Source organism: Gymnogyps californianus, chromosome 2 (genome assembly GCF_018139145.2).
Source record: "Gymnogyps californianus isolate 813 chromosome 2, ASM1813914v2, whole genome shotgun sequence".
Taxonomy (NCBI): Eukaryota; Metazoa; Chordata; class Aves; order Accipitriformes; family Cathartidae; genus Gymnogyps; species Gymnogyps californianus.
In genome coordinates this window covers 65,892,788-65,916,319 of record NC_059472.1, presented here as the reverse complement: position 1 = coordinate 65,916,319, position 23,532 = coordinate 65,892,788, and the positions used below count along the sequence as shown (strand labels likewise).

At 41.9% G+C, this 23,532-nt stretch overlaps 1 protein-coding gene across 6 annotated transcripts in view; it reads right to left on the bottom strand.

The window, feature by feature from the left end:
• CARMIL1 (capping protein regulator and myosin 1 linker 1) overlaps nt 1-23,532 on the bottom strand; it is a 202,768-nt gene that overhangs the window by 17,393 nt on the left and 161,843 nt on the right. For all 6 annotated transcript variants that reach the window (XM_050891525.1, XM_050891527.1, XM_050891529.1 and 3 more), the window contains 4 exons: nt 9,336-9,402; nt 8,829-9,025; nt 4,040-4,146; nt 737-1,169 (listed from right to left, as the gene is read on the bottom strand). In XM_050891525.1, the coding sequence (XP_050747482.1) occupies nt 737-1,169; nt 4,040-4,146; nt 8,829-9,025; nt 9,336-9,402 (804 nt within the window). The remainder of the gene's footprint in view (nt 1-736; nt 1,170-4,039; nt 4,147-8,828; nt 9,026-9,335; nt 9,403-23,532) is intronic.

The window sequence follows — 23,532 nt, the reverse complement described above, 5'->3', positions numbered from 1 at the left end:
TTTGAAATACAAAAATCAAGGCATAAAAATAATTAGGTGTGGTACAAAAGGACGTAAAAATTTAAAAAGTGCGACAAGAAAAGTATAAGCTGAATAGTTGTAAACAGTGTCTGGAAGCCAGATTTATTTCTTTGCAATGAATGTATAATTTAAAATACCGTACATCTCTCCATCTTTCTACATCACCTTCCAAAAGAGAAAAGTACAGATAGCTACCACTGTAGTTAACTCTGCAAAACACCTGAGGTACTGGTGTGCAGGGGGCACACAGTAAGAAGTCTGTCCCAGCTTTACCTTTTGTAAAGTATGCTTCCATTACACGTGAACAAACCACACATCATATAGAGTAGAGACATCCAAGCTGTGCTTACTAGTTGCCCCAAAATTACTCTGTAATATATGCAAACAATTACACGTCCTCTTCTGTGCTTGTGATGGCCTGACATCAAGCGCAAGAGCTGGTGTCACCTCCTCCACAAGAGGAGAGAAAGTGCAGGCTTAAGGTTGCATCTCCTGCTCCACATGTGCAGCCTAGTCCTTGGCCAGGGTATTCATGCGTTCAACCACCACAGCAGAGAGCAATCCTCTTGCAGGAACACCATAATCCCTGGTGGAAAGCAGGACTGATGTGTCAAGCCCCAGCCACCAACCCTTGTAGACCCAACCCACCTCCCCTGAAGACACCTAGCTCTTGCTCATTTTTTCAACAACTCAAGAGAAATCAAATTGCCTTCACCTTCTGAGCAGAGGCTGCTCTCTTCTCCTGCTTGGCTTTCATTTCTGCGAGAAGTCCACTGCCCATCACCTGCACGCCATACCTCCGGCCTCCTTGTGGGCTTCCTTTGCTGTCACCTCTCTCAGCTTTTGCCGCATCGTCTGGCTGTGCCTCCTCCAGCGAGTCTGGTGTCTTTAATTCCTCGGATCGCTCTGCACCACCGTTCTGCTCTGCAGGCTTTACCTCCTTCTTGCTTGTGTCCACAGCTGGACTTTTTGCAGCAGCCTTGGGTGAGGAGGGCTCCTCTGCCACCAACACAGTCTGGGGACGTTCAGATTTGGAGCCTCTTGATTTGATTAAGTTAAGGAAGCCACTCTTCCTTGAGTCCCTTTTCTTCTTCTCATCACCTGCTTCACTGGGCTCACTGCTGTCTGAACTTCTAGTTGATGGTCTCCTAATAAAAGACACAGACATTTTAAACTCTTCTCCACTCCCCTCCTCCCTCTCTTAAATAGTACCAAATGACTTCTCCCGGGCAAAGTCAATCTTTCGTATGATCCATACGTTGCCCTAGGCCCAGTCATTAGCTTGTGTCTCTAAATTAAAAACTGGACAACTAACATTGATCATATTGTCTTGAGGATTCCTTGCTGGCCTTGTGCATGGTATAATGAAGAGAGGCAGCCATTTCATCTGCACTGGGCAACCAGCTGTTTCCAACACCAGATAGCTCTGCCCAAGCTGTCTATGCACATATGTACAGGGTTTGCGTGGCAAGGCTTTGGTAGCGGGGGGGCTACAAGGGTGGCTTCTGTGAGAAGCTGCTAGAAGCTTCCCCTTCATCTGACAGAGCCAATACCAGCCGGCTCCAAGACAGACCCGCTGCTGGCCAAGGCCGAGCCCATCAGCAACGGTGGTAGCACCTCTGTGATAGCATATTTAAGAAAGGGAAAAAAAAGTTACAGGGGAGTAGCAACTGCAGCTGGAGAGAGGAGTGAGAAGATGTGAGAGGAACAACTCCGCAGACACCAAGGTCAGTGAAGAAGGAGGGGGAGGAGGGGCTCCAGGCGCCGGAGCAGAGATTCCCCTGCAGCCCGTGGTGAAGACCATGGTGAGGCAGGCTGTCCCCCTGCAGCCCATGGAGGTCCATGGTGGAGCAGAGATCCACCTGCAGCCTGTGGAGGACCCCACGCCACAGTAGGTGGATGCCTGAAGGAGGCTGTGACCCTGTGGAAAGCCTGCGCTGGAGCAGGCTCCTGGCAGGACCTGTGGAGCCGCAGAGAGAGGAGTCCACGCTGGAGCAGGTTTGCTGGCAGGACTTGTGACCCCGTGGGGGACTCACGCTGGAGTAGTCTGTTCCTGAAGGACTGCACCCCGTGGATGGGACCCACGCTGGAGCAGTTCATGAAGAACTGTAGCCCGTGGGAAGGACTCACGTTGGAGAAGTTTGTGGAGGACTGTCTCCTGTGGGAGGGACCCCACGCTGGAGCAGGGGAAGAGTGTGAGGAGTCCTCCCCCTGAGGAGGAAGAAGCGGCAGAGACAACCTGTGATGAACTGACCACAACCCCCGTTCCCCGTCCCCCTGCGCCACTGGGGGGGAGGAGGTAGAGAAAATCGGGAGTAAAGTTAAGCCCAGTAAGAAGGGAGGGGTGAGGGGAAGGTGTTTTTAAGATTTAGTTTTTATTTCTCATTACCCTACTCTGATTTGATTGGTAATAAATTAAATTAATTTTCCCCAAGTCGAGTCTGTTTTGCCTGTGACGGTAATTGCTGAGTGATCTCCCTGTCCTTATCTTGACCCACAAGCTTTTTGTTGTATTTTCTCTCCCCTGTCCAGCTGAGGAGGGGAGTGATAGAGCAGCTTTGGTGGGCACCTGGCATCCAGCCAGGGTCAACGCACCACAACATACAATTTCACTCTGTTCTGTTTCCAGAGTGTGCTACCTCCGGTTTGTATCTGCCCATTAGTAAAAGGAGAACAACTGATCCAGGCACATGATTCACACAGCTTTTGGGGGATCTTGTCCCTTAAGGGCCCTGCTTGAAATAGGAACTAGTTCGCACATCTACCTTCTCTCAATAAGGAATACAGAGAGGTCACCTTTATAGTGCAGATGCTCACCCTCAAAAAAAAAAAGCAAAACACAACCCCAAAACAACCCACCTGCCAGTAAGATTTTCTACAGGCATCTTACAAGCAGAATATTCACACTTGAGGGGAAAGCTGAGTGCATAACACGTCTGCATAAGAGCACCCCAACTGGAGAGAGAGCCACCGGTGCAGCAAATGGAGCAAAGATCTCTAGCTATGGGCATGGCCAGGGACAGGCACACAGGGATAGTGCAAGTTCACAGGGACATCTGAAACAAGTGGCTGGCAGGCACCCAAGGGAAGCACAGGAGGATGCAGTAGTCTGTGAGCACCCTGAACTTAACCCAGCTAATCCATTTTTCAAAGCTACCATAATTTTACCACTACACATATTATATCACACATGGCTTCACATGTCACTATAGATATTTATAACTCACAGTGACTTTAAAACATTTGCTTTTCCTGCCACAGCTATCTACCAGTTAACACCTACCATTTTCCTTAATGGATGTCACATACAGCACAGAAGGGGTCATTCCAAGTTGTCTGGAAATCACCCTAGCTTTCTCATTTCTCTCATGTAAGTATTTGTGTGTGTGTCTGTGTGTGTATGTGCATGAACATACATGAATGCAAGAACATCTAGATGCATGGTTCTGTAAATATACAACCAGCTGCAAAACAATTGTATAAGCTGTATAACCCTTATACAAAGCTGAAGGAGACATATCTTTCAGATGAATGTATTGCCTAAATCTGGAATACTACAAATTGGTCAAATACGTCTTTAACATATTTCTAAAACAACATAAATCTACTGTCATCTATCAAAACACTGTGCCCAACAGCAGTCCTTACTAGACAGAGACACCCGTGTGTAGTACTAGCATTGGAGAGGAGATCCTCAACCAACACACAGCTCTGCTTCAGCTCTAATGAGCTCCACTGAAGGGTAAAATGAAGTTAACTGAATTATAAAAATACACACTAGTCAATAATCCCCCCCACCATGGTATATTAAAGCAATTTATTTCAAAGTAGTTATTTTTAAGGGAGGGTAATTGAATTCACAATGTCTTGACTACTAAGGTATTTTCTGACTTTGACAACAGCAACCCTGGATACTGGGAACAGAAGTCAAATACAACTTAGAAGTGCTACTTGCCCAGCTATCAGGATGCATTTTTTTTTAAATTTAATTTTAAAAAAACCCTAAATTTGAACTTACTTTGAATCCATTTTTGTCACTTTCTTAGTGAAAAATTCATCCACGCCTTCATCCACTCTCCCCATGAGGCCATTCTGATCCCCTTCTGGAGGCACTCCAGCAGACACCTGACAGAAGAAAAAACTCTCTCTGGTATATAATAATCTAAGCATATTTGTTTCAATGATAATAATTAAGAGTTAAGACATTATAAAAATGACGTGTGCCAACCAAACCTCAGTGCAGACAATGGAATCGCCACTGGAATTCCCCCTTTAGTCAGGCCAGTTGACGCATTACATCAAATGCAAAGTAACTCAAAACACCCGTGACAAATTGGATACTGCAATGTATGAGGCCAGGAATCAAATGCCTTGGGCTTGTGAGAATAGAGCACTAGTTCATTAGAAAAGAAAAAAAGCAGTTAAGGAAAAATTAAATCCTGATCAGGTGGTGACCTGAAGAGAAAGTATTTTCAACAACTAGTTGTTTCCCTATTCAGAGAAAAACATATGTTCTGGATTTTGGATTTAGAGATTTAGAAACAGAGCTCCAGCAGGCAAACAGAGCCTTTTATAATTCATTCAATCCAGCACTTCCAAAAGCAGAGACTCTAAATACAGAATCAGGTGGTTCACTCCAGGAACCGAACACAGATTTTCGCTGAGTGTCTGAAAATAGAAAAACTGCTCCCTTTCTTTGGTTTCAATGCCCACGTTTTGAATGTGGGTGACTGGAGGCATCTAAACCAGGCTGACTTAGTAATACCTGCCAACCACAAAGGCCCTGGAAGATTAGCTGGTGACTCTGCAGCCTCCTGAAGATGAAACACACCGTCTCCTGGGAGGATTTCTCACATGGTCTAGCTCCCGTACATGGCTTTCATGTGGAAAAGCTCTATTACCAGTAGGGAGACTTCCTTCAATTTAAATGCTGTATGGAAACCTTTTAAGTGACTGCAGAGGACTCCACAAGACCCAGCCCATTAGTATGCTTGGTAGTACTAATGACCAGGAATCAGTCTGCCACAGAATAGCAGGGTTTGTAATTTGAAACAATTTAAATCAAGGAATCTCCTAGTTGCCACCATAACTCAGAGTAATCCCAGCTTCCCTTTTCAGCTGGAATACACAGTCTTTTCTATGCCTCTAAAAAGAAAAATAAATACTCTTAAAAGCTGCTGTTAACATCAAACCCAGCCTCATTAAGCCAGGACAATGGACTGCATTAGAACTAATGCTTTGACACATCCATGGAACTTTTTACTTTCCATGGCTGAACCTTGTTAGAAGCTTAGTATTTACTTTGTTATCAAAGATAATAGTTAATATTTTATTGATACCTGCTGTAATACTGATCTGAAAAGAGCCCACGTGGTAATGACTGCTTTGTCGCCAGTCAAACTGCATATTTTCTATAAAAAACAGTTTTATTCTAAGAAGCACAACGACTTCTCAGACTTCCAACTCTGCCACCTTTGGGGTTTTCTGTAGAGAACTTGTTTAGCTGGAACATCTGACACTAGGCAGCGATGCATATACTAACATCTGGGTTGGTCACACCAGTGCCGGTTGTCTCAACGTAACTATTTACCTTCTCAGTCAAAAAACAGTTGACACTGACGTTTCAACCAAAACGTGTCAACCAAAAGTGGCTGACGCATTTCAACAGAAATGAGAAACCATTTAACCATTGATACTGGAGCCCTCCACATAGTAGGAACAAACACGTAAGTATCAAAGGCAAGTGCATCTCCTGAAGGGCAAGTAATGCAAGAATCCAATGATCTACAGCAAATAAGAAGATCTACCTCAAAAAAGAAAACAGTTTGCATCTGAAAAAGCACCTGTCATGGTTTAACCCCAGTCAGCAACTAAGCACCATGCAGCTGCTTCCCCCTCCCCCTCCCAGTGAGGTGAGGAGGAGGAAAGAGGGGGAAAAAAAAAGTAAAACTCGTGGGTTGAGATAAGAACAGTTTAATAACTAAAGTAAACTATAATACTAACAATGGTAATAATGAAATATAATAATAATAGTAATGAAAAGGAATATAACAAAAAAGGGGGGGGGGGGGGGGGGGGAGAAAAAAACTGTGATGCACAATGCAATTGCTCACCACCCGCTGACTGATGCCCAGTTAGTTCCCGAGCCGCGATCCGCCCCTCCCGGCCAACTCCCCCCTGTTTATATACTGGGCATGACGTTCCATGGTACGGAATACCCCTTTGGCTAGTTCGGGTCAGCTGCCCCAGCTATGCTCCCTCCCAGGTTCTTGCACACCTGCTTGCTGGCAGAGCATGGGAAACTGAAAAGTCCTTGGCTTAAGATAAGCGCTACTTAGCAACAACTAAAACATCAGAGTGTTATCAACATCATTCTCACACTAAATCCAAAACACAGCACTGTACCAGCTACTAAAAAGAAAGTTAACTCTGTCCCAGCTGAAACCAGGACAGCACCAAGTTCCTAAAAATGTACTGAAGATGCACACAAGCGTTGAGGGCCTAATAAGGTCCTCAAAGCACAGGATTTTCTTATAGATGTTCATTGTAATGCCTTTTAGTGATCAACGTTAATGTAAAAGACTGAGCTCTGGTTTATTTCGTGTTTTATGCTCCTAATGCTAAAAAAAAAAAAAAAGGTTAAGTTTTCATTTTATTTTTTAGCCTAAGTTTAAAAGTGAGCCTTCTATGTTTCTTTATTAAGGGAAAAACTGGCTTGGAAGCAGAAATAAATAAGATGAATCACAATCTCTTTCATACATTAGAGATTCATCTCTTCGCACATGATGGAAGAACTCATGAGGTTAAGATCTCACAAAAATCTAACTGATAAACAACTGTTTCATCGTATTGCTTCAAAGCTACTTGGGGGTGGGTGGTGCTGAGGTTTTATTATTTTTTCCTCTCTTTTTTTTTTTTTCCCCTCTGAACACTCTTTTCAGTAAAAACTGACAAAACTATAACCTTTCTTCTGCCTGCCCACCCACCCCAAGTTAAAAGTTTACATTTCTCCCTTTTTTCCTCCATTTTGCCCTTTTTTTCTTAGATTTTTCAGCTTACAGAGAACAAATCTGTTTTCCAGCAAAACCAGAGAAGTACAGCTATGATCATCTGAGACCCCTTAAATTACTAAATGGAAATAATGGGAACAGCAAACAACCCAACAGACCTGCTTTAAGCAGCAGAAAAGGTCAAGATTTTGCCTCTCACTTTTCAAGTGCTTTTCCTAACCACTGCTTTCTGTATTCTCAAAGTGGCAAAACCAGCAGCAAATCAATTCTGCAAACAATGCCACAGTCCACTCCTGACTCTGGCCTTCAAAATTTGGCTGTTGCATTTTCCGAAGCATCAAAGCAAACATCTTAAGTCTTTCAAAAATTGTTTACGCTTGTTATGAGGTCAGAACTAGTAAGGAATTAAATGGTCCATAAAAACAAGACAGGGACAAATGAGTTTAAGTAAAAATGTTCCTTTCAATTTCTGCAACTAAATAAACCCTAATTTCCTAATTAATTCAATATGGATGAGCATTCCCACAACATTGCACTATCATGGGAAGTAACACTTCTCCTCTACAAGAAGTAAGCTTCTTCTTTCTGTTGAGCAGGATACTGTATGTCCCAGTTCCATGCCTGGTAGCGAAGCACTTGCCCTCCCGTGCCCTGACTCCTTCCACACCCCTGTGCAGATGGCACAGGATGCGCTGAGTAAGTTTGGAAGAGAGGCAAGTTAACAACTGGGAAAACACGTGCGTTCTGCAGAATTGGAATTGGAAGAGGTAAACACAGATGTGTTTTCACTGCAACATGGAGACCAGTCCATCCTTCTGCTACCTCTATCCTTCCCTGTAAAGTGCAGGGGAGTGGAAAGTTGGCTTGAATATCCCCTCTGCTTGAAGGTTTGTCCATTTCCAAGCGGTGCAAAAAGCACTCTACTGCCTGATACGATCTTTCCCAGCATTAGGGAAATTTTCAAGGGTCCTCTCCGCCGACAATCCTCAGGGAGCAGAAGAGGACACAGGCATTCATTACTAGGCAGCATAACTCAGAGAAGCAATGGCTGCCCCTTGATAAGGTTACTTATCATATCAGCTGTGCTCTGTTGTTGTTGAGATAGCTCTGTAACTCCTCCAGATCTGTCCTTACATACCCTGAGGACATACAGCACAGAAATAAATCTTTATTGATATGGTATGCCAAGGAAATGGAACTGTGGGAACTCCACACGCATATACTTGGGTTCACACCAATGCCTTTCGTAGACAGACAGTGCTCTTCTGTTTTGCTTTTCTAAGGCAGGCTCCAGCACGAAAAGCAGATCTGTGACTATGCAGATTTGCTGGCCCAAACACCATCTTTAGTTAAGGAGCTGTGGGAAGCTGGATGTCACAGAGCAGTTCCTCTGAGAGCTGATAGAAAAAAGAATTCATGCCAAGTTACCATGTCTTAATGCAGGCAGAAAAAAGGATTAAGACTCAACAAACTCTTGCAATATAATTGACAAGTCTCATGATATTTTGTGCGTTTCCTGTGAATGCACCAAGTACCTCCAGAAACTGCTTCCATGAAAAAACAAAAGAAAATTAAGAAAGGATAAAACATATCCTGGTTTTAGGCTATGTCAAACAAGACAAAAAGCTTGTAATAGGGATTGCACACTGAAAGACGTGAATACCAGAAGAAAAATTAGAGTAGTTGCTTATGGCTTCTAAAATGTTAACAGTTGTCCTCATTACATTGCAAGACCTGACTCATGGCAAAAAGCAATCAACAGATGACATCGCCAGCAATATTTTAATGTAGACTCACTGCTGCTTGGCTGGGCTGCTGCTTTTTATTCCTTTTGGGCCTTAATTTTGTAAAGTGTTCCAGTTTTCTCCCTTCTTCTGATGGCAACTCTGAAATGAATCCAGAAGTTCGTTTGTCCGGCCTGCTGGAAGGAAATGGTGGGTCTTCTATATGGATAGGTACTTCTTCCAGTGCTTTATCTAGATCAAATTCCATTTCTAAGAGAAATCAAAACTTTTTAATTAGACTTAACATGCTATTTAAAACAAGACAATGCCATTCCTCTCTTTTGTGGTAAACAAACACATTTAGAGAGCTCAGCCACAACATGTTTGTGAGCAGACAGAGCACTGTGAGCAAATATTTACTAACAAACACACTAGCAGAGTCACAAAACAAAGCAACCAATGTGGGCCTCAAATGCAACCCAGAGGGAGGGAGAGTTGCCTGTGCTTTTCAATCAAGAACTACGCAGAAGAATCTCAGGCAAGCAAAGAAGCAAAAAGGTTTTAAGAAATTCTCACTTACCAAAAGCTCTGGACACTGGCCGGAGCATTCTACTGTGGATGCTTTTCCTTTTTGATTTAGGAGTCATCTATCAACATAAAACAAAACAAAAATTACTTTAGCAGACAGAAGGAATGACAAAGAACACCTTTTCCTTTCTGTCCAACAAATCAGTTCTTCAAGCCTATGTGTCATTTCAAGATCTGATTGGGTTTAACACCAGGAGGGAATGGGTTTTTTTCCTCCCTTTCTCAAACATGCAGAACTTTTTCTAAATTGACATTTTGTTCAACTGACTTTGAACAGAACCAGGGAGGTAGTTTATTCTTCCCATTAAAACCGTAGGCTGTACACAGGATGATTATTTGAATTGTCCAAGCATTAACTCATTGATCCCCAACTGTAAAACAAGGGAACTATTAAAACCTCACCTCTGCATTTGAGGTCATGAGGCACAGAAAACTTAATTACTGCGTCCAGTACTGCACAGTTAATGACAACACCAGGGATAGTTTCCCCCTTGTTCTGGCTTTTATTTTTGATACAAAATACACTTCCTCAGTTCATTTGTTAGTGGCATGCTACTGGGAATGATTAAAATTCAGGTATCTATGCCTCTGGACACCACCACACAGCTCACCAAACTTCCCTAGGAAAATGCAGTCTTGGAGCACACAGCTCTTCTTCCAAAAGCAAAAATACTGTGTCAGTGTTAGCAATATCTCCAGCAAACACATGACTTCCCTGGACTTTAGATACGCTGAGAATAGGTGGAAAGTTACCTTGGCATACATTCAATGTAGTTACTGAAAGTTATGCGCTATTATTCTTCTCATCTTCACATTGCCAGAAAAAAGGAGTACGTTGCCTTAAGAGCACAAATACCCAGACTTAAGACCTGAGTTTGTTATTTTTGGAAGAAAGTTGCCCTTATTTTATTGCCTGAACTCTTCTGAAAGTTTGCATGGCAAGAAAGACAGTTTTACTACAGGAAATGCATGCATCACCAATTCCGAACCTCTTAATGTAGCTCAGCATTGTAAGACTTTTAAACAAAAAGTTGACCTGCAGGTTTTCTAAAGAGTTAATTTAAAATGACTCAGATTCTGCAAAGATGGGCTTCTTTTGTGGTAGTCCTACGTGCTGGCTTTAGTGACATCCATACACTTCCATTTACTTGCTAGTCTTGAAGCCTAGTGGCTTCAAATCTGGAGTGTCAGTCAGGAAGCTGTTATGGCTCACAACTCATTAACAGAATTGTTAATGAAGTTTAGTAGTATCAATTTTATATGAGCCAGGAAAGACATAGTTGGCATTGACATTTCAGACAAATCATGGATTGCTTAAGGTAAACATTTGCTAGTTTCCGTGTACGGAAATTTCAGTGCACAGACATATGTACTGAATTCATATTCCCATTCAAAGTAGTCAGGAGGATTATTATGCCACTATTCACATGCTCAGCGTTATGACTGATTTTCATAACAGGAAGGTTATTACTCATCTTCTCAAGACCAGAAAAGGACTTGCAGACTACAGAGCGGGCAGTAATAGCACTGTCTGGGCAACAGAGCTCTGTTTTTATTGCCATGCACATCACTGGGGAAAAAAAAGATACCTTCAGCTGTTGCAGGTTTCCACTTCCACATTTGACAAGCATCAGTAAATGATACAACAGTTTCAAGACCAGCCAGGAAATAGCTTGCCACCTGAGCAGACTTACCCTGAAACTAATGAGCAGGCAAAGTGTTACTGCATCAAAAGGTCAGACATTACTTTCAGAGTTACCAATAAATTAAATGCAATGGATTCGATGGCAAGTCGCTGGAGAGCTGCTGAACTTTTCCAGCCAAAATTGCAGTGGATTGTGCAACAGGTAGGCAGCTGGGCAGCCTCTGAACTGCACACCTTGCCAGCTGCCGAGCCATCACCAAACCTGAAACAACCAAAGGCATCCACACCTCATGTAAGGAAGAGCTGAAGCAGCTCAGCATTTGGGGTACAGCAATTAGGAGTCACTATCAGTAGTCCCCTGGTTTTATTTCCAGCCGTAGCCCATTTCTCTTGTTAATGCATTTTGGTCTGCTTGGCACTTTTTTTGGTGGTACGACTGGAAATTACATCTAGTAGGATAATGCAGCAACTCGTGCTGAAGAAGATCAGAAAGGAGGACAGAAAACAAGGCTGATGGGAGACCTCCGATTGCTCAGTAACTTCACAGCCATGGCCAGTGTTCAGAGTGCTCCTGGATGAATGTAGACAATCTGAGAGCTGCATCGGCCCAGGGCACCAATGCAAAAAAGCACGGGGCAAGTTTTGAGGTTCCTGTGCAGGGACTTAAATGCTCCAAGACATCCCCGACAGCCAGGAACAGAACGATTTCATCTTCCTTCCCAGACAAGAAAACGTCCCCAGATGACCCTGCAGAGCTTGTGCTGATGACCATAAGCCAGTCTCTGGATCACTGCTATAACTTACTGTCAGCTTGGCATGATCCATCAGCAGCTTCGTTGCTGGGGATAAAGGCAGAGGGATAGAGATGCCTCCCATTTGCTTTAACAGCATGAATAACAGCTATACATATACTTCTATTTGAAAACCTTCTGTTTTCTAGCCTGTTTAGGAAGTGCACAGATGAAAGGCTTCTTGCCAAGTGAACTTTCTAGATCACACATAGAGCAAAATGGGTCAAAGCATTAATTTAAATAGGCCAGTGTGCTCTTTTTACAAAATATTAGACTTAATCTCAGCTTAATATCTCAGCCACTGTGCAGTATGCTACAGCAGCAGAGCATATGTCATTACCAGAGGAGATATCTGAACTCCAAGGGAAAGATCTTTGCCTCTCCCCAGCCTGAGCCCCATTTCCCATAGTTCACGGAAGCAGTTCAGATTTGGCAGATGCACACCTTCTGCCTTCCCACCACCTCTGGCCACATAAGCACAATACAGCTCTCCTGCCTTACGTTTCACTCGTGGCCTTTACGGGGGAATAGCTGTTAGTATCAACCTCCTCTCCTTCACTTCTTCCACATCTTCCAGAGGCTTTCCATTCTAGCAGACCACCTCCTGAACTTCTTCCTTGTTTTGCCTACTTTCCCGTGAGCACACTGTAGGCTGCCTGGCAGAACAGATAAAAAGATTAACTGCATCTCTGGGTCTTGGGAGGTCCTCTTGGAAGTCTGTGTGCACTACGCCACTGAGATCTCTGGAGATGGCTCCACGAAGATACCCCTCTGCAGTAGATGGGAGCCAGCAAATCTCCACCATGCTCCCAAATAAGGGCTTATTTAGACACTGTCATGTGTCCAAGCTAACTTTAAACTCCCAGGATCATTTCCCATGATCACTTTTCCAGATTCCTCCCTTCTGACTCCCTTCCTCACAAAACTATCTGAGCTCTCTTGAGTTTTCTTAAATTATATTACCAACTGTGGAAGAACACTAGTATCTTGGGAATTAAAAACAACTAAAATCACTTTGTTTTGAGTGCTAGAAAACAATGTGCTTTTAGCAACAGGGTCTCAGATACTCTACATTCCTTGACTATACAGATAATTGAAATTACTCTCAGTGCTGAGGGATATGCTTATTTCCATGGTTTTTTCCTCCTCCTCCAAAGTAATTAATATTATTATAATTATTATTAGATACAGAGAAGTTCTGTGACCCTCCTGTCACTTCCCTTTCAAAAGATTTCAAACAAACTAACCAACAAATTCCCCCTCCCTCTTGAAATTCAGCTCCCCAACCAGTCTCCCTTCAACCCTCCTTCCTGTGAAACAACATATGGGTTGTCAGTTTTAAGAATGCATTAAGGGCGACAGCACAAAAGGGTGAGAACAGCAGTCAAAAGCTCAAGGTGATTCAACTAGACAAAGAAAACACAACTGACCAGACTGAGATAACCGCTGACATCTCCTCCACCCTAGTGGCAAGGAAGCCCTAGTTTATGCCCATTTTTAAGCCATTCTTTCAGTAAGCTGGATGACACCTGAACATAAAACCAAATCAACAGATTTTCTTTCTGAGCAGTAACATTTGTGCTTATACCTCTGACATCAGCACTCTGCTTTGGTTTGGTCTTAAAGCCAAGGGATGCTTTAAATTCAGACGCTATGCTAGCTGAACCTTTTTGTAAAATCCAGTCTCATCCCTGAACCTCTGCCTATTTCATTTGTAGGTGCAGATGGATGGCACTACAGTCTCCTGAGAGACTCACGAGGCAGTACAGAGGCAAGTGGAGCACAAAAACGTAAACAAGTAGGCCAGAAACAGCAGAGCTAAAAAAATACTTACACTTGTACAGCAGAGAGTCTCCATGCAGCAAAAAAGAAAGAAAAAAAGAATATGAATGGGGAAGACAAAGCAATAGCAGTTCTCAGGAAAGGAGGCAAAACCAGAAGTCACCAAAATAAAGAAAACTAAAGCCAAAACACTTAGAAGTCTTAGCAGGAAAGGTGACATGCAAGAATGAGGTAAAAATCCCTTGCATTTGGAGATGCTATACACTTCGTGCTTCCAGAGGATAACCAGAGGAGGATGTGATCTCTCTTGTTTTATCTATATTGGGACAAATTCAGGTTTTCAGATATTTGTTTCCAATATATGGCACTCGCCAATGGTGCCAACCTGCCACCTGCTGTCCCAATGTACTGTGTTTTTTCATTTTGCTGGCACCAGTAGTGAGAAAAAACTGTAATTCTGTTATTTCCTAGTCTGAAGGAAGCTTCTGAATTAAAGATCGGCAGTTTGTTGTGGAAAGCAGGAGAGCAAGGAAAACAAAACAAAGCTTCTCTTGAAAGAATGAAAAGGGATGCAAGTTTGTTCTCCTGAGGTTTAAATAAACCTAATCCAAAGCAACAGTATTTCTCCTTCGCATAAGGAGGTTTAGAGGCACAGGCTTTCAAGCACTTTTGGCACATTAGAAGAATGCTATTCCATTAATAAAGCATGACCTTTCCTCTCCCCTTCAAAAAATTAAAAGAAAAAAAGGAAGCAGCACAGCCATCATATGAAATGAAGCAATGCCGTATCCCATCTCTTGTGTGGCACATGACCAATCATGCTCCTCCTTAATTTAGAGTAAGAAAAAACAATTATTAGAAGTGCGGTTTTGTCTTCAAGTTGAATGGGAATTGCTGCTATAACAACACTGCAGGTATTAGCACAGTGTTTGTGGCAGAAGTCAATAGTCATGGTCTGGATTAATATTCTCGGCAAGAAAGTGCTGCATTTTTAAATGGATATTGCACTGGCGTTTAATTATCAGCAGTGAAAGTCTGCACATAACATGAAGTTCATCATTTAATTGTTGAAGGGATATTAAGGTCAGTTTTTCAATGCTTTCACATTTTCAACAATAATGATCCACCTGTCATCGTTCATACTTCTAACCTCAACTCTAGCTAAAAGTTTTAAAGATACGATGGGCTATCTTTGAATAGCAAGAACAGTGTTCTTGCACACAGCTCCACTCCTTTATTTTCCTGCTGTCCTCACGGTTTTTGTTTGTTTGGTTGGTTTGTGTTTTGTTTTTGTTTTTTTTTTTAATTTTTATTGTATTTTACCTTCAGAAACTTTGGCTTTATACAGGAGTTCTCAGCTAACAGTGATTCAGGCAAACCTCCTCATTATTCTCATTTTTGTATGCTCTCCATACACACATACACTCTTACTCCATTTCCCTGCCAGATCCATGTTCTCTCTTCTCTTGCCCGTCTTCTATACTACCATTCACTAGGGCTGCTCTGAGATTGCTGGAGAGACTGCAGAATCCATTGAGAAACATCTCGAAAACTGAAACCATCTTAAAAATAAATCTCCAGCACACTTCAATAATCAATCTGCAACACGGTTTCTCTTTCAGACAGCATTCGTGGTAGTACTCCAGTGTGTTCTGTGTATTTAAGGCACAGGCAGGAAAGTTATTTATATTATACAAGCAGCTGGAAATGTGATTAGGACCAAAGTGCAAAGCAATACATATGTAACAGGAAGCAATCCCAGGATTTGGGGGAGTTTACAGTCTACAGTCCTGATCCAGCAAGGGCTTATGGAAACTCCTACCTTCCACACTTTAGTGATCCCACCTAAGTGAGTGTGACTACTGAGCTGCTTAGAAGTTAAAAGGTGCTAAACGGCTTGTAGGTGGGGAGTAAGGAGGGAGAAGGAGGAGAGGGAGGCACACAGCAGACAACAGGTTAGACAAGGAAGCACCATTAAGCAAAGCAAAGCCTAAGGGACTCGCCTGAAGTCACCAAGGAATGTGGCTGCTCTGCAGGGAACCTAATGCCAGTCTTCAGACCCCTGAAGTACCAGGAGGCCACCCAACCCTTCCCTTCGTTTGCTCTCAGTGTAATTGCAAAATAAAGTGGTCTGCCTCCCAGCGTACATGGGACATTGCTAAAGACAAAACGCCAACCCACAACCAAAAATCCTAACCAAATTCAACCCAAGCAAAACCAGAAATTGGATCGGGGAATCATAACAATGTGCCAACTGGGAATGAGCTGTCAGAAAAAATATTCTCAAGGATTCTTCCAGAACATTTTAAACCAGTGCTAAACTGGTTCAGCTATATGTGTTTTGTGGGATATGCCTTTTTAAGAAAGAGGCATAAGAAAACAAGGCATTTTATCACAAGTCCTGCTGTGTTCTTTTGCTGTAAGGAATCCTGACCTGTAAAGCTGCCATGACACCATTTCAGTCAGTCGATGTTTCCCACACTTCTTCTAGTCTCCTAACTACCTTTGACAAAGACGTCACACATCTGTTTTCTCATTAAAAAAAAAAAAAAAAATCTTCAGGTATTCTTTACCTGCAGTAAATTGACCAACTTTGCTTTTTTGCATATGAATCTTTGGACACACAGGTGTCTCACCATCTGCATAGAAAGCCTTAGAAACTAGAAAGTTGCTATTGCTTACATCAACTACTGAAGATTTTATAACATCATTTCCAGGGTAAAACCCTCAGCATGGCTTGCAGAAATTTAGCTATGTACTTCCCACTAGCAGCGATGGTAACCTGAATCATCGTCCTTAGAATCTCCCCCTTGAGTGCCATTGTCCTTGGAAAGTTAAATGCAATGCTAAAATCCATGACAGCTAATGGAGTATTTTACAGGAGACAGGAGAGCAAAGCCACTAACACATCATTTAGAAATGAAGGCCAAGCTGCGATAGGCTGCTGTTTGTTGATACAGCTGTCCTGAATGTAGCAGCTACGCATTTTTACACCAGCAGAAGATCTAGTCCTGACCTTATATTTCAGAGTTCTGTCCTCTATATGGAAATACTATATATAAATATTCTAAATAAATACGGCATACAAGTAATCCATACGTGAATTTAAGGAGTATGTTTGTTTATTTCCTTCCCTTCCTCAAGAGCTGAATTTCTAGAGTATGAGCTGTGGTTCAAAATTAATTCAATTAGTCTCATCTAAATCAGCCTGACCTTTAGAATTACTTTGTACAGCAACATTTTCTGAAAGAAAAGGAGTAGCACTGCAGTAAAATAAGCTCAATAGATTTGCCCTTGAGCTCGTTTCATTTTATTAGCCAAGAAACCTTTGCTTTCTACTTGCTGAGATGTGGCTCGTACTCTGTGATATTTCACCCAGTATTTCAATATATTCTTTTAATTAATAATTCTGCACTTGCATCTTTCAAGTCATGTAAAATTCCTGCTAATAAATATTCCTGCATATAAATATCCAAAGCTTTTATTATGAAGAGTAGAAAAACAGATGCATGAATTAAACCAAGCAGTTCCTAAAACTATTAAACTGAATCTTTTATTTCATGTTCTGAATGAGTATCCTGCAAGGAACTCTGCCTGCAACTACCACCTGCAAGAGAAAAAGCAGTTCTCCGTATCATCAGTTCTGTTTTCTACTTGCTCATGAAGAGGCTAGCAGCATCTTCTACAGCAGCTGGGCTTTAAGATGAACAAAGAGGATGGTTCTAACTAATTTATTTTAGTTAAAAACTAAGTGTAGAATGGAGAGCTGCTGCAGGTCAGATGGCACAAACTATCTCTTTAAGCCACCACAACCTGCTTCCCTGTGGTTGTTCATTACCTTCAGCTGGCAAACACTGATGCAAAAATTACTTTATTCATGACTAAACTTCCATATAGTAAGAAGAAAAAGCTCTTAAACTCGGCAAATACGGAGGGGTGGACAGCTGTTTAAGATACTTAGGCAATTCTTTAAAGACAGCCACCATATGTATCAGGTGCCCTGGACAACAACATGATCAAAGCAGGTTTGAGGCAAGGTACTTCTGAATGGAAGTGTTCAAAGCCAGGTGGGACGGGGCTTTGAGCAACACGATCTAGCGAAAGGTGTCCCTTGCCCATGGCAGGGGGGTGGACTAGATGATCTTTAAAGGTCCCTTCCAACCCAAACCCTTCTATGATTTTATGAAGGGGAACTGTTGTATCTGCCTGCTCTACAGCTTCCCAGGACTGCGACCCAACACAACTTCTGCATCTTTCCTTCCTTCCAACAACCTAAGTGAACAGCTACCAAAAGGATAAGTAGTCATCCAGGCAAAAACCACCAGTCATCTTCCCACCATCGTCAGACCCTTTGGGGGCAGACGATGCATCGCTTGCTGAAGCAGTGACATTTCAAAGGAGAAAAGCTACAGGGAGACTCATCATAGTGAATCAGATACGGTTTACCCTGGGCAGGGAAGTGGACTAGTAGCCTCCCTGCTCAGAATTATGATGGGAAGTTTGACCCTTGAAAACCCAGGCATACTTGAGCTGCTGCTCTTTTCTCATTGAAGTTTGCTTCAGACATTTTTCCAGCTCGCACAGTAAATCTTTATACCCCTCACACACTTTGAGATATACTTTGTGAACTTAAACATTAAAAAAACCCCCAAAAACCAAAACAACCTTCTGAATTTGAAGTCCTGTCAGGAACTACTATATCAAGATATCTCCCTATTAAAACCACGAGATATCTTGATAAGCAACTAGCAAATATTCTAAGACCCTGTATGGGAAACAGAAATACTTGAGTAGAGTATTTGAGTTTCTTCTCTAAAACAAACTGATAGAAAGGGTCAGTCATAATTATGCAAGAGAGGATGGCAAAACTCAAAGGCTGGTCTATGGAGTGCCAGCACCTAAGTGTGATACATGATTTAAATAATGCTGCTTGGTCAGACAGTCATGGGGCAGCACATGAGCCTAGGAAGGACAGAAACACCATGACAGAAGAGGAAGATGCCTGCCCTGCAAAGCAGGACTGCTCACCCGCAAGTGTGGAATTAAGTGCTGGCTGGCAACAAGGCACTGGATTCTGCAATTTCTTGGAGAGTATGGACACAAACTTCCCCTGGAGTATCTAAATACCATAGTATTGGAAATGACCCACAGCTACAATGTACAAGATAAAAAGAGGTTCTGATCAGCTTTGAATGAAACTACCCTGACTTTTCAATTGCTTTGTCTTTCTATCCGGCTCATTCCTTTAGTTTTCTTTAACATCTGCTTACTTGAAAGTTTTTTTCAGCAGTTTAAGTGCTTTTGGTTTCAGATCAATATTCCAATCCTGTCACTACTGACCTCAAAAATTCACAGTAATTTGTTCTTTACTCACATGAAGCAAGATCTTACTGCAGAGATACACCCACCACTTTGCAATGAGGCTTTAGCTGACCTGAATAACATCAGAAGAAAGAATCTATTTACCTCTAAGTTCTCCTCTAGTCTGAGAGAGATGTTTTGAGAGGAAGCCTGATAAATTTATGGATAGGATTGTGTGATGCAGTTGTCAGCGATAGCAGGGATGAGATTTGATGACTCAGAAGCTGTCCTCTAGCCTTTCGGTACTATGTACTCTTGATTTTATTTATTTATTTAACAGTTCCTATTCCAGTAATCCAGCTCATCCTAACCTCCTTGTCCTTGACAAAATATAGCAAAATCTAACAGCACTCTATAGCTGCCTGCCCTAACATAGACTTCCTCTCCCCTCTTCCTGTGAGCAACTAGTATTTATCCCTGCAATATGAGGTATCAACTTTGCAGAGCAAAAAATTGCAAGCCTCCAGTTCTTCTGGGTGAAGCGAGAACCATGAAGTACTCTTAGTAGAGACAGACTCATGCATGTGCTATTTTCAGTAGGCTCTCCAGATTTCAGAGTAAACAAGACTCCTCCATACAACACAGATAAGTAACTCGTGCCAAGTTATTTATTTGAGACGCTGGAAGAATCAAAAAGCAGTAGAAAGGACCACGCAACCTACACAGAAAACTCTTCAACCACTTGAGAGGGTTAACTTGCCAGATATTAATTGAATCAAGAAGCATTATGGCTACAGACAGATGTGTGCTACAGAAACAGCACTATTAGAGGTTATTCTCATGCTGTTTGCTGTTGTCCCTCTGCCAAAGGTTACAGAGTCTAGGCTTTGGCAAGAACTCCTCCAAAGGAGCTCTTGCTAATCTGCCATGGGAAATAATGAGCAGGTTCTTATAAACAGAGGCTGTGGAAAGATGAATTCTGTATCTATTTGTGCTGAATATCAACTAACTCCACAGTTCTGCTGGCAAAAGGGATTGCACAAGCGCCCCCTGATCCAGCCCGTGCAAAGGGGCTTTGTCCTCACAACCTGTTAACTTTTCCTGAAGTAGGTAAGTGAGCGCTTGGGTGATCCCTGCTGCTGGCTGTATGGGCGAGCACTGGCTGGCAGAGCAAGCGAACCCAGGTAGGGATAGTCTCCTTTCTCACCAAGTGGTCGATGGGTGTCCGCCAGCAGGCTATAGCCTGCAACAGCTAGCTGGTGCCTGCTGAGATGCCTCTGCCTGCAGCCTAGGCATTCAAATTCTTGCTAGCAGAGTGGCGAATGGTGGGACTGAGCAGCTGGGACTGGCACTACCTATAGACTGCATAGCTACATGTTCAAGACCTTTCTGTCTGCCACAGACTAACTTCTTAGTAGTAAACTCCCTCTTAAAACCTCTGCAGGGAAGTTAAACTCTCAAGACCAGTGTTTCAGTGAGTGCTTTGTTACTGAACTCTCCTTTCAATGTGGGTTTTTCACGACATGAAATAAAATGACGGAAGCTCATCTACTACTGCCACAAAGGATGTAACTACACACCCTCCCCTCCACCCCCAATACAAATCTGGGTCTACTAAGGCAAAACAAAGCATCGCTATTATGGGAAGACAAGTTCCTGATACAGAAGTGCCACCATGCAAACAGAATACCCAGCAGCTGCACTTCACAATTCTCATTTTAACCTAAGCAGAAAACAGTCTCCAATTTTACACTACTTTTTTTCCTTAACTGAGCATGCAGTGCTCTTACTAGAAGCAGTTTATCACATTCTTCATTTACTTCGTATTGTACCAATAATGTACCCGAGATTATGAGAAACAGCTTTGAACTCTGACTAAGAAATCTCAGTTGGTTTAAGAAAAACATACCATATATCAATTATCCATCACCTCCTTCCACTCAGAGACCAAGAAAAAGACATTGAAAGCCAGGTTTCTTTTAAAGTGTTTCAGCTGGGAACACGTAACCCCTCACGAGCCTGAAAGAGACTGTAGTCTGTAGTCTATACATGTAACAGGCATTAAACACAGATAAGGACCTCTAAAGGCTATAAGAATGCTGCAATACTATATATAAAGGAACCCAGGAAAAGATAGGTAACAAATATTCACTATTAAAATTAATGTAATCATAATACTAATGGTGAGGCTAACACAAACACACAACTTGTAAATAAACAAGATATTCACAGGTTCTGCAAAATTATCACACCGGCTCCCTTTGTCTCTTACTTTCTCAGCCACAGCACTGCATGGGTAGGGAAGGGCTTAGGGAGCACGCTGGCACTGTGCTGTGCCCCTCCTGGTGATGTTTTCATAAACTGTCCTAGTTCAGAGTGAGTAATAAATATTACTGGACTCCCACTGAAGTAGATTTGCTCGCATGCCTGTGATGGAGCCTTTTCAGAAGCCAAGAATCCTCTCGCATACCATAATGCCAATTCCTAGCTTCCCACAGAGTGCTGTATTTACTACACATCAAAGGCCCATTTCTGCTAATGCATACAAGAGAGAAACTCAAGTGTCACAATCAATTTACTCTGGCATTCATCCAGGCTGCTGCCATTGCCCTCATCCCTGCCTGCTTATTCCTGCCGCTCAGGATTGGTTTTGTGAACTCAACGAGAGGACTAGTCAGTCTGTAAACTAACTTGGGAAAGAAAACCTCCGTAAAAAGCTTAATTTTCAGCTGAATCATTTCCCACACCCAGTCTATAGCGAGGCTGTGTGAACACCAGTACAAGTGTGAGGGTGTGGGCAGAAAAGACCAAGCTGTGTACAGGGGAAAGTGGAAATGCTCTTTTCAGCAAGAACAATGATTTTTGCTGGATTAAGCCAGTCGCAGAGCGAGAGCTTTATTTATAGCGCAGGAGAACATACGGAGTCCAACAGGAACTGGGGTTTTATTGCAGTAGGTGCTCAGACTTTCATCCAAAAAGCTGACTATCTATGCCTGAGACAATTCTGCTGCGGGTAAATAGAGAGCAACAAGAATCAGATGTGGTACTATGTCAGGGCATACCAGAGAATCTCTACTTTAATTTTTCTTCCCACAGGATCAGTGCACATGTACATGAGTCTGTACCATTATTTTCTCCTTCCTCCAGTGAAAGCAACTGAAGGGGTTTCTGTTGTTTTAATTCTAATTTGTTTTGGATGAGGGTGTGGGGAGAGAAAAGTTTTCAGGTGGTGTTTTATGAGTTTTCTTTTTTTAAAAAATGAATTTAATTCTGGTATGGTGAGTGCAATTTCTCCCTTTTCTTTAAAAACACTGAGGCCCACACACTCCTTGTCTTTCAGAACCCACGGGTTCATAAGTCTTCACCTGGATACTGGACTAATCTGCTAAATCTTTGACAATGGCTAGTTAGTACATTCCCAGGAAAAAATATACACCACCAATCTACAAATGTTCTGCTACTTCTGCAAATTTTCTTCTCTACTGTACAGGTGAAATCTATTGTTCAATAAAGACTAAAACATTAATGTATTGCCATGAGATTTTTTTTTTTTTTAAACTTTCCTCCATTAAAGTCATAGAACCATCTCTGTGGTTAAAATTAGAAATAGCTTGAGAAATGGCTAAGATACAATATTCATCACAGCCAGTCCTTTTCTATTAGCTACAAGCATTTTTGCAAACACATAATTTACCATCCAAGCACTTCAATCTTACACTGAAATGCTTTAAAGAAGATTTATAAGCAGACTTGTGTTTTACAACCTACAATTCCTTTACATGTTTCAAACAATTTCCTACCATACTTCTTCATAACGTAAATAACCTCTGCTTTGCTCTAAAAACAATACTTATCCTGGCTGTATGCTTATTTCTACCCATAGTAATAAAATTATACTGCTGAAATGGATATTTTAAAGATGATGAGTACATGGATTTCTACTAAAAAAGCTATTTCTCTCAAAACTTTTATTTAAATAGTGGCTCAACTCTGGTGATCTCTTTTTAGTATTCTGGAAGCTAAACTAACATTCAAATAGCTAAAAAGAAAAAAAAAGCTTTCGAATATAACTGTTAAACACAATCTAACAAAGGTGCTCCATTACCCTTTGGTGGGGAATTGAGCACTATTTAATATCTCTTACTTCTGCAAAGAACTAATGGCTATGAAAGAATAAAGTACAACTAGAAGCATCACACAAAATTAAATCAGTTAGTATCTACCTACACAATTACACATACCAAGATACATGATATTCAATCTCAGTAAAAAAAGGTGCTTTATTTAAAGTTAGTTTTAAAATGCACGCATTAGTTTAAAATGTGTCACTCTCATCATACATGCACAGAAAAATTTAGAGAAACCGTACTATTTTATGAAGTTAATTCATGATTGAGTCTAAGCTCTGAAAAGCAGGCCATGGTTTTCCCTTTAATCTGAGAATAGTAAGTAATTTTCTGCATAAAGATTTTTCTTTCCATCTTAGTTGCATGCAGCTTTTATCTAATGACTTATTACCATCAACGCAGCTCTAATTAAACGTAGACAACTAAGACAGCTGTAGATTAGGGAAGCATCAATTTACTGTACTGCAGCTCAGGGAGATTAGAAACTCTCGGGTCCATAATGTTCCAGCTATCACATCCTACGCTGGACCACTCAATCACTCC